Source organism: Hemiscyllium ocellatum, chromosome 1, assembly GCF_020745735.1.
Source record: "Hemiscyllium ocellatum isolate sHemOce1 chromosome 1, sHemOce1.pat.X.cur, whole genome shotgun sequence".
In the NCBI taxonomy this organism is placed as follows: Eukaryota; Metazoa; Chordata; class Chondrichthyes; order Orectolobiformes; family Hemiscylliidae; genus Hemiscyllium; species Hemiscyllium ocellatum.
Genome location: NC_083401.1, coordinates 85,231,405 through 85,243,830, shown reverse-complemented (window position 1 = coordinate 85,243,830; position 12,426 = coordinate 85,231,405). Strand labels below are relative to the sequence as shown.

Below are 12,426 nucleotides of genomic sequence, written 5' to 3'. Positions count from 1 at the left end.
GCAGAGCCTAGCAGGGAAGACAGTAGAGCAACAATGGCAGGAGGTTCTGGGTGAAATTGAGGACACAGCACAGAGGTTCATCCCAAAGAAAAGCAAGATTATCCGGGTTGGGGTGGGGGGGAGATTATACACCCATGGCTGACAAATGAATTCAGGAAACGTATCAAAGAAAAAGAGAGAGCCTTCAAAGTCACCAAGAGCACTGTGAAATCAGAAGATTGTGAAGACTACAAAAGCAAAAAGAAGATATCAAAGAGAGAAATAAGGAAGGAGAGGATCAAATATGAAGATAAGCTAACCAGTAATTTTAGAAATGATAGTAGAAGTTTCTTTCAATACATAAGAAACAAATGAGAGGCAGAAGTAGACATTGGGGTGCCCCAAATTGATGCAGGAAGGCTAGTGATGGGAGATAAGGAATAGCTGAAGAACTTAATAAGTACTTTGTGTCAGTCTTCACAGTGGAAAACATGAGTAATATCCCAACAATAAAGAGAGTCAAGGGGCAGAGTTGATTATGGTAGCCATTACAAAAGAGAAAGTACTAGAAAAGCTATAAGGTCTAAAAATTGATAAATCCCCTGGCCCGGATGGGCTACCTCCCAGAGTTCTGAGGGAGGTGGCTTGAAGAAATAGCGGGGCGCTGGTTGTAATCTTTAAAAAATCACTGGAGTCAGGGAAAGTCCCAGATGATTGGAAAATCCCTGTTAAAAACCCCTTGTTCAAGAAAGGATCAAAACAAAAGATGGAAAATTGTAGGCCAATTAGCCTAAACTCAGTTCGTAAAATTTTTAGAATCTATCATTAAGGATGAGATTTCTGAATTCTTGGAAGGGCAGAGTCAGATTAGAACAAGTCAGCATGGATTTAGTAAAGGGAGGTCAGGCCTGGCAAACCTCTTAGAATTCTTTGAAGAGGCAACAAGTAGGTTAGACCAGGGAAATCCAGTGGATCTTATTTATCTGGACTTCCAAAAGGCCTTTGATAAGGTGCCTCGCGGGAGGCTGCTGGTAAGGTGAGGGCCCATGGTGTTTGAGGTGAACTACTGGCATGGATTGGGGATTGGCTGTCTGACAGAAGACAGCAAGTTGGGATAAAAGGTTCTTTTTTGGAATGGCAGCTGGTGACAAGTGGTGTCCCACAGAGTTCAGTGTTGGGGCTGCAGCAGTTCACTTTATATATTAATATATATTATATATTAAATAGTACTCAGACCCCTTGGCATCATGGTAGCCCACAAACCCACCAACACATTGAAACAGCAGCTAATGAACTTGAAAAAGCCTATAGAGACAATGAGCAAAACTAACGTCATTTACAAAATACTGTGCAAGAACTGTAACAAATACTACATTGGACAAACAGGCAGAAAACTAGCTACCAGGACACATGAACACCAACTAGCCACAAAAAGACATGACCCTCTCTCACTAGTATCTTCACACACGGATGAGGAAGGACACCATTTTGACTGGGACAACACATCCATCCTAGAACAAGCCAAAGAAACGCACGAGAATTCATGGAAGCATGGCATTCCAACCGGAACTCTATCAACAAACACATCGAGTTAGATCCCATCTACCACCTCATGAGAAAAGGAACAGGAAGTGACTTCACCACAGTAAATGATATCACTAACCCAAAGAAACCCAAATATATAAATCAGAAGCAGGAATTTTCAGCATTGTTTCGCATGAAGCCCACTGAAGATGTTACCTAGTAAGGCAACGAGATGTCTGGAAATGAACCTCCAAGCTCAGTGAGCAAACTTACATCCACATACTGGCACTGGAGCGTGTCCAGCCGAGATTCATATGGATGATCCCTGGAATAGTAGGCCTAACATACGATGAACATCTGAGGATCCTGGGATTGTATTCATTAGAGTTTTAAAGTTGAGGGGAGATCTAATAGAAAATTACAAGATAATGCATGGTTTAGAAAGGGTGGACGCTGGGAAATTGTTTCTGTTAGGCGGAGAGACTAGAACCCATGGGCACAGCCTTAGAATTAGAGGGGGTCATTAGAACGGAAATGAGGAGACATTTCTTCAGCCAGAGAGTGGTGGGCCTGTGGAATTCATTGCCACAGAGTGCAGTGGAGGCCGGGGCATTAAATGTCTTCAAGACAGAGATTGACAAATTCTTGATCTCGCATGGAATTAAGGGATACAGGGAGAATGTGGGTAAGTGGCGGTGAAATGCCCATCAGCCATGATTCAATGGCGGAGTGGACTCGATGGACTGAATGGCCTTCCTTCCACCCCTATGTCTTATGGTGTTATGGAAAGATATGGAGAGTGTACAACCAGGTTTACAAAAATAGTACTGGGACTACAGGCATAAAGTTATAAAGAGAGATTGCACAAATTATGCTTGTTTTCACTAGAATTTAGAAGGTTAAGATGTGGTTTGATTGAAGACAGGATAGAAAGCTTGAACACATGCAACAACAGTTTCAGGAACAGTGACTTCCCGGCCATTATTAGACTGATGAATGGACTCTCTAACTTATCTTGCTAATGTTAATCTTACCTAGTGCACACTCTGTGCGGCGTAACCTGTATGCCTCTGTCTAATATTTTTTTCTCACCCTGTGACCTCTATGTCCTTACTTACTATGATCTGCCTGTACTGCTTGTAAAAAAGCTTTTCGCTATAGTTTGGTACACATGACAATAATTACATCAAATCAAATAAAGATAAACTATTGCCTCTGGATGGGAATTCTAGAACAAGGGTGCATTGTCTGAGAATTACAGCCAGACCATTCAGTAGAGATTCTAGGGAGCACTTCGACACATGAAGGTAGATTTTTTAAACATTTCCACAACTGGCAGTTGATGCTAGATCGGTTGTTAACTTTAAAGCTGAGATACAGATTTTTTTTTTGTTCAGCAAAGGTATTAATGGATATGGGCCAAAAGCAGGTATATGGAATTAGGCCACAGATCAGCCATGAACTCACTGAATGTTGGAACAGGCTAAAGCTGCAGAATGGCCTACAAGTGCTCCAATGTTTCTCTGTGCCCAAAATTACCACAAGTCTTGCAACACAAAGGCTAGACTTGTACTCATTGATTTAATGTGAATTTGAATCTCTCTAGGGTTATGGGGTCAGCATGTATCAACCTCCTTTGCTAGTTTTCTAGCACATCTGACGTGTTAAAAGGAAACAGTATTTTAGGCAGAAGGAGTTGAATATTTAAGTGTAGCAAAAGATTGGGGAATTAACAGGACAGTATAACTGTTTAGTTAAGATTTCTATTGAGATCAAAAACTTAAAAAGAGATGTGAATTTCCAGTGACTGATTCAAATGATCACACAAGATTTCATATTATGAGATTTTTACTGAAACAAATTAAAATCGGCATAGACTACCATTAATCAGTAGACAACTGATACACTAAACTACAGGAATGGTGTCCTAATTAACTTCTGAACAATAGAAAAGTTCATGTCACATTTGTGCATTAGGCAGGACTCTGATTGAAGTCCAGTGCTCTTTCCTTTCTCTAACAGGAGCCCTCTTTCTGCTTTACCGGAGTGAACATTTCAGCATCTTTTGAAACAAAGTTTTCTTCAATTAAATAAAACAAAGACCTACAGATGCTGAAGATCTGAAGCAAAAACAGAAATTCTTGAAGAAACTCAATAGGTCTGACAGCATCTGTTGGGAAGAAAGCAGAGTTAACGTTTTGAGTCTGGTGATTCTTCATTAGAACTCCTTCACTTAACTTATGTTTTATCAAATGTGATTCTCACTGCCTCTTCCTTTGTGTCAATATTTTAAAATTTGCACCTAATATTGGAAGAGTTTGAATTTGTGGTTCTGTTTCACAAGAAGCAAGCCACATGGGTTTGTCTCTATATGATTTAGCAGGAGGTCATGTTGATTGTTCTGCAGGCAGATCTCAGAGGAAGCCTCGTTTTCATCTCCAAATTACTTAATTTTACCTTGTATTAATGAAACCCTTCAAACTATAATCATGTCATAAAGTTAAGCTTCCGCAGCAGTTTGTCATGCTAAACTAGTTATTGACTTACCATAGTAACTGTTTTTTGTGTGATACAGATTCATAGATTCACTGAATTGTTACAGCACAGGAGGAGGCCATTTGGCCCATTGCAGTGTCATCTCACAGTTGTGAAAGGTCTTCAATCAGAAGGTATAACCAGGATAGCCGAAGAGCTGCAAAATATAACACGAGAAGACCACAATTTAATTGCAACAAACTTCTAAATTCACATGAATAACAAGTACAGCAGCAGCAACATGTGATATAAAATTCTCAGATCTCTACTGAAGTGTCAGTCACATGGCAAACAAATGCCACACTGCAACCACTCTAATATTACAAAAAACACTGGTTATTGACAATGTGCACTGGTGGATTTCATAGATGCACTGGCACAGCTTCCTATTGCTCCTTCATTGAAGTGCACCATCTTCATAAAGATCTGCTCAGTAAAGTCCTCACTGAACCTGTGCTGTTTATACTTACTTTGGGGAGGTGTGTGAGCCATTTTTAAATGATGGATCAATTCGTTTTTTTAATATTCTTTATCTATACGTTAAACATTTTCCTGTACCTACTTGTTTCTGAGAAGGTATCAATGCAATGGAGATTTTGGAAATTATTACAAAAGATATAGCAAGGCACTTAGAAAATTTCAAGGTATTCAGACAGAGTCAACATGGTTTCATGAAATGGAAATCATATTTAACCAATTTATTTGAGGATGTAACTTGTGCTGTGGATAAGGAGAGACTAAGTGATGGAGGTGGAACAGGGGCACAGTAGTTAGCACTGCAGCCTCACAGTACCAGGGACCCAGGAGTTTGCACATTCTCCTCATGTCTGTGTGGGTTTCCTCCGGGTGCTCTGGTTTCCTCCCACAATCCAAAGATGTGCAGGATAGGTGGATTGGCTATGCTAAATTGTCCAAAATGTTAGGTGTATTAGTCAGGGGAAATGTAGAGAAATAAGGGAATGGGTCAGGGTGGGTTACTCTTCAGAGGGTCAGTGTGGACTTGCTGGGCCAAAGGGTCTGTTTCCACACTGTAGGGATTCTATGTGCTGTACTTATATTTCCAGAAGGCATTCGATAATGTGTCACATAAACAGTTATTTAGGAAAGTAAATGCTCATAACATAAGGGATAATGTTTTGACATTGATAGAAGTTTGGCTATCTAAATGGGAACAGAGAAACAGCATGAATGAGTCTTTATCTAGCTAGCAAAATGTAAAGTGGTTGTAGGGATCAGTGCTTAACATTTTTACAATTTATATAAATCACTTGACCATTAGGACTGAAGTTATCGTTGTTAAATTTGCTGATGACAAAACGATTGATAAGAAAGTAAATTATACAGAAGACGTAATGAGGCCTCAAAAAGATGTAGCTAAGTTAAGTTAGTTAGAAAAGATCTGGCAAATGGATTATAATCTGAAAAAAAAGTTCATAATCTTTTTAATTGACTTGTTTGAAGGGACAATAGGTATGGTTGCTGTAATTGCTCATGACACAAGAATAGGTAGAAAAGTAAGTTGTGAACAGGACATGAAGATGATACAGAAATATAAGTGATTAGACAAAGAACAGCATGTGATAGAATATGTGCACATGATGCTGAGGTGGACATCTCAAAATGCAGCAAAGTTTTCCATTCTATTAATGTGTGAGTAGCTTCTGATCACCGGTACCAATTCTTAGATGTTTGCACCTGGGACCCTAGAGCTGCTATGATTCCTATATCCTTGAGAACTCACATATTCCCTCTGTTTTTGAGTGACCAGACTTCTGAGGAGAAGGAGAATGAGGATTTTGAACTGCAGAATCATCACCTTGTGCATGATACATTACAGCGGTCTTGGGCACTACAAGTCTAACAGGCCTTAGTTGACTTCCGGTCCCAGTAGATAAGAGCTGGGTACAGTGGTTACTCATTAACTGTAAAATACATATTGCCCACATACAGGCAGTTTGTTTGTAATGCAGCTCCTGCTTCACCTTTGGTGCTTGTAAGTAAGTGCTACTCTTTTGAATCATTTGAAAGTAATGGCCCCTCATAGGACAATGATAAGTTGCTGGGCTTTTACAGGCATTGGCAAAAGGATAGTGGTAACAGAGAGGGCTGAAAGATAGAATATAGCTAACGACTGATGAATAGCATGGCCTGGCATACAATGCAAGATGTGAGAATGTGCAGTTGTAAATATAAAATAGTATCAGTATATGTTTATTTTTTAAATAGTTCAACAACTGGTTTGTATAGGGGGCTGCATGGCATGCTCTGTTCCTATATTTTCACTTGGCTATGAAAGCTCAAAACTCGCTACGCTTAAAATAGAGCCGAGAAAGTGAATCCCTCAATATAAACTGTGTCATCTACATTTTTCAAGCACTTAGAATTCTTAAAAAAAATGTAGAAAAAAGACTGTCAGTAGACCAAAGCACTTTGCCTAATGGCATGAAAACTGCTGTTTCATGAAGCAGAGAAAAGATTGCGCTTTTTGTCAGCTATGTCTCAGTTGATATGACTTTCACCTCCCACTCCAGAGAATTCAGCACAAAATTTCTAGGCTGATACTCCAGCGCAATTCTGAAGGAACCTGCATTAATGGAGGTCCTGGCTTTTGTATGATCCATTAAACGGAAACCCTGGCTACCCTTCCCATTGAGTTTTTAAAAAGATCCTAGTGGTACTATTTTGGAAAAGCACAGGGAAGCTGTGTTACAGAATGTCGCAAAATCCATTATAAAAATTCCAAGCATTCTGTAATGCTTTTTCACAACAGACTTCTAACAGTGCAATGATGGAAGAGCAGGCTGCCAATCAGATTCAAAGAGCGCATGGCTTACTCCTGCTCCTATGTTAATATGCTGTTGCAGCATTTGTGGAGAAAGACAGCCAGTGTTAAATTTACAAGGCTTTGATATTTACAAGTTAAATGCTATCGCTGTTTCTCTCCACAGATGCTGCCAGAGAAGCTGACTCTTTCCAGCATTTTCTGGTTTTATTTCTGGGTAGAATATTCCTGGAGGTTTGATCACATGGCATTCTAACCACATGACATCCAAGCATTTGATGCCTCATCACATGACATTAGATTATGTGACTTCTGCCAATGACATTATAAAGTAAATGCAAAGGTTGTGCTTACCATAATTTAATACTTTTACTTACGATTTTTGTGCCAGCAGTTATTGTTTGAAATGTTCTAAAAATTTGAAGGCTGCCTTTGGTCAGATGAAGATAGTGAAGAGGAGATCAAGGACTGGGATCTGAGGGAAGGGAATTAGAGAACAGCAAGGAGGTTGAGTCAGGTGTGGGGTACTGAAAAAAATGAAGGTGAGAGATCAGAGATGAGATTACATCAAGCCATCAGGGGATAGCCCTGATTGACATTTTCCACAGCTCCAAACTGCACTCATACACAAAAAAAATCAGAATGTCATGCCATAAATCTGGAACTCTTTCCCTAATGACATTGTGTGTCTACCCACATGAAATAGACTTCAGAGTTTTAAGTTAGTAGCTCACCATTACCTCCTCAAGATGGACCCGGGATGGACAATAAATGCTGGCCCAATCAGTGACACCTGCATCCCATTAAGTAATTATAAAAAGAAGAAAAGAGGCTGCTATCTAAATTTCCGTGGTTTATGACAGTTACCTCCGTGTGCTATTGCTCTTTCCTCTCTGTGCCATTGTACTGTATAAAGCTGGAATCAAGCTGATTAAATGCAAATAAAGCTATTAGAGACCTTGAAGGAGTAGATGCTGAGTGGCTGATTCACAGCACTGGAGAATCTAAAGCCAGACAGCATAATCTTCGGTTAAGGGGTCAGATATTTAGAAACAAGATGAAAAGAAATTTCTTCACTCAATGCATTGTGAATCTTTGCAATTCTGTACTGCAGGGGACTGTCAATGCTCAATCATAGTAAATACACAAGACTGAGATCGATTAAGTTTTGAATGCTAAAGGAACTCAAAAACCAGAAGATATAGAAGCACCTGTAAGCCATTCAACCCATCAAGTCTGTTTCACCATTCAATGCAAGCATCTCTGATCAACTCCACGTTCTTGTCTTTTTGCTATAACTTTGATCACTTTACTATCTAAAGATCTGTGTTAATCTCAGCCTTGAATTGACTTAATTGCTCAACCTCAAAAGTTCTTTGCGGAAAAAAAATTCATGGGGATTAATTGTATGCTGAGAGAAGAAATTCCTCCTAATCTCCTAAATCTTAAATTTGTGCACCCTTATTCTGAGATTATGCCTCCTGGTCCTAGACTGACACACAAGTGGAAACAATCTTTCAACACCTACCTTGTCAGGTTCCCTAACAATCTTGGGCATTTCAATAAGCCTCTTATTCTTCTAAATTCCAGTCAGTACAGGCCCAACCTACTCCTCCTCTCCTCATAAGACAGCCTTTCCATACCTGACTTCAGTCTAGTTAACATTTGTAGAAGGCCTCCAAGGTTTGTGATGCAGAGTAACACCAACGCACATGTTCAATTCCTACACCAGGTTACCATGAAGGAATCTCCTTCTCAGCCTTTCCCCTCCCCTGAGGTGTGGTGATCCTCAAGTTAAACCAATGCCAGTCATCTCTGTCCAATGAGAAAGCAGCCTATGTTCCAGTTGGGCTTTTTATATGTTTTTATATCTCCCTCCACAGCAGGTGGACTGCAGTGGTTTAAGAAGTCAGCTCACCACCACCTTCTCATGGGCAACTAGGGACAGGTAATAATTGCTGGCCAGCCTGCAATGTCCACATCCTACAAAAATGAATTAATAAAACAAAAGATCTTTTCTTCGATAAGGAGCCTAAAGCTGTTTATAGTTTTCCAGATATATTTTGATTAGTACCTTGTATAGTTTTAGCAAGATCTTCCTACTTTTATATTCCTCTCTCTTTGAAATAAAGACCAATATTCCATATGCCTTTGCTTTATTGCTTTCCCTTATTGGCCAGCGCATTGAGTATAGATGTTGGGGGATCATGTTGCGGCTGTACAGGACATTGGTTAGGCCACTTTTGGAATATTTCGTGCAATTCTGGCCTCCTTTCTCTCAAAAGGATGTTGTGAAACTTGAAAGAGTTCAGAATAGATTTATGAGGATGTTGCCAGGATTGGAGGGTTTGTGCTATAGGGAGAGGCCGGGGCTATTTTCCCTGGAGTGACGGAGGCTGAGGAGTGACCTTATAGAGGTTTATAAAATTGTGAGATGCATGGATAGAATTAAGAGACAAGCTCTTTTCCCTGGGATGGGGAAGTTCAGAGCTAGAGGGCATAGGTTTAGTTTGAAAGGGGAAAGATATAAAAAGGACATGAGGGGCAGCATTTTCATGCAGAGGGTGATACGTATATGAAATGAGCTCCCAGAGGAAGTGGTGGAGGCTAGTACAATTACAACATTTAAAAGGCATCTAAATGGGTATATGAATAAGAAGGGTTTAGAGGGATCTGTGCTAAGTGCTGGCAAATGGGACGAGATTAATTTAGGATATCTAGTCGGCATGAAAAGTTGGACTGAAGGGTCTGTTTCTGTGCTCTACACCTCTATGACTCTGTCACCTGCCGAACTTTGATACTACCTTTTCGTGATTCGCAGTCAAGGACTGCCAAATCCCTCTCTTCTGTAGTTGTCTGCTGTCTTTCTCCATTTAAATAATATTCAGTTCCTCTATCCTTCCATCCAAAACGCATAATCTAGCATTTTCCCATATTCCTTGCCAAATTTTGCCCACTCTCTTAACCTGTCTATATCTTTTTTTTAACTCCTCAAAAAATTTGAATAAATTTATCAGGCATGAGTTCCACTTCAGTAAGAAACCAAGATGTAAGAAGTAAAAGGAAGTAAGAGAGATGACAAATAGAGAGGAAAAGTGTTAATGCAGCAATCTAGCTAATGTTATTGCACCCTTATCTTATGTTCTTGTAATAATAACAATGTCTTTCAAAAGTAAAAGCAAAAAACATTTTATTCACACACAAGTGGAACTTTTCTGCCATAACCTGCACATAAGAATGTGAATGCTGGCTCAGTTGAAATTTAAAGGCTAATTTTGAAAGGTTTTGTTAATTAACCATATCATGAGGTATTGAGCAAGAGTAGAAAGATGAAGACGAGCTTCAGGTCAGTCATTACCTGATTGAAAGGTAGGAAACACCAAAGAAGCTGGATTGCCTCAATAGAGTTATACTGTATGGAAAGAGATCCTTCGGCCCAGCTCCTCCACACCAACCAGGTTTCCTAAACTGAGCTAGTCCCACGTGGTGTGTTGGCTTAGTGGTTAGTGCTGCTGCCTCACAGTGCTAAGAACCCAGGTTCAATCCCACTCTTGAGCAGCTGTCTGTGTGGCATTTGTACATTCTCCCAGTGTCTGTGAGAGTTTCCTCCTAGAGTCCAAATGCAGGGTAGGTACATTTAGCTAAATTTCTCATTCTATCCAGAAATATGCTGGCTAAGTGGATTAGCCATGGAAAATGGGGATAGGGTAGGGGCCTGGGTGGGATGCTCTTTGGCTTGGTCTTGATGAGCTAAATGGCCTGCTTCCATCCTGTAGGGATTCTATGATTTGCCTGTGTTTGGCCCATAAATCTCAAAACTTTCTTATCCAATTACCAGTTTAAATGTTACAGTGGTACCCACCTCTGGCAGCATATTCCATATATACATCACCCTCTGAGTGATAAAGTTGTTGCTCAGGTCCCTTTTAAATTTTTCCTCTCGCACCTTAAAACTATGCCACCTAGTTTTGGACTACCTTGCCTTGCGGAAAAGACTTTGGCTATTCAACCTATCCATGCCCCTCATGATTTTATAAATCTCTACAAGGTCACCTCTCAACTTGCTACACTCCAGGGAAATAAGTTCCAGCCTATCCAACCTCTCCATATTACTCAAACACTCCAATCTCAGGAATGTCCCTTTAAATCTTCTTTGCACCCTTTCCAGCTTATAATATGATTGAGAACTCGTGTTCTAGTATTACGTGCTGTCACAACCAATCCTGGACTAAACACCCAGATTTTTTCAGCAAGTCATTGGGAAACTGGTCACGAAAATTATGTTTTCAGAATAAAATCAATGTTTTAGCTTTCTTAGCTTATATTTTATGGTGCAACACCATTCACCATTAACATTTAAATTAATTTTCAACAAATAATACTTGTTTGTGCAAATATGAATATGTATAATTATTTGCCTTACAAGTAAATATGGTGCTTTATATGTAAATATATGTATTTAACATTCTTTTTCTCTTTCTTTGCTTAAACAGGAAATATATTTGTTGTCAGCCTAGCCGTTGCAGATCTAATAGTGGCAATCTACCCATACCCCATGGTCTTGACATCCATATTTCATAATGGTTGGAATCTGGGCTACATGCATTGCCAAATCAGTGGCTTCCTGATGGGTCTGAGTGTGATCGGATCCATTTTCAATATTACTGGCATTGCCATCAATCGGTATTGCTACATCTGTCACAGTCTGAAGTACGACAAGCTCTACAGTGACAAGAATTCCTTGTGTTTTGTCATCCTCATCTGGATCCTGACGTTTATCGCAATCATCCCAAACCTGTTTGTGGGATCTTTGCAATATGACCAGCGAGTCTACTCTTGTACATTTGTGCAGTCGGTGAGCTCTGCCTACACTGTCTCGGTGGTGTTCTTTCACTTCATCCTCCCCATTGCCATTGTTACCTTTTGCTACTTGAGAATATGGGTCCTCGTCATTCAGGTCAGAAGACGTGTGAAGCCAGATATGAAACCCAAGCTGAAGCCCCACGACTTGCGGAACTTTGTGACGATGTTTGTGGTCTTTGTACTCTTCGCTGTTTGTTGGGCACCCCTTAATTTTATTGGTCTTGCCGTGGCAGTCAACCCAGATACAATTGCCCCAAGGATTCCAGAGTGGTTGTTTGTAGCGAGTTACTTCATGGCATATTTCAATAGCTGCCTTAATGCGATTATCTATGGACTTTTGAATCAGAATTTCAGAAGAGAGTACAAGAGAATTATAATCTCTCTGTGCACCGCAAGGATTTTTTTCCCAGAGAGTTCAAATGATGTGCCTGACAGAAATAAAAGTAAACCTTCTCCTTTAATGACAAACAACAATCAAGTGAAGGTAGATTCTGTCTGAATGGTTTATGCATTCACTCCACGTGCCAGCCAATGAATCTTAAACAAAAAAGCACATTATGCAGAATCGATGGAAAGCTAAACATATTGTCAATGATTGTTAAACCTATGGTTGCATTTATTTCACAAATTAATGAAAACAGTACAATTCTATTGTACATGAGTGACTGATGTTTTTGGAAACAGTAAACTTCATTTGATTATAATCATATCTATGTCACAATATATACAGAGAGAATATTTAT

The 12,426-nt window shown here is 39.8% G+C and overlaps 1 protein-coding gene across 1 annotated transcript in view; it reads left to right on the top strand.

Annotated features, from left to right (window-relative positions):
- Positions 1 to 12,182, top strand: part of LOC132819100 (melatonin receptor type 1A-like) — a 57,016-nt gene extending 44,834 nt beyond the window's left edge. Inside the window, exon 2 of the mRNA XM_060830469.1 lies at positions 11,314 to 12,182. Within this exon, the coding sequence (XP_060686452.1) occupies positions 11,314 to 12,182 (869 nt within the window). The remainder of the gene's footprint in view (positions 1 to 11,313) is intronic.
- The last annotated feature ends 244 nt before the right edge of the window (positions 12,183 to 12,426 follow it).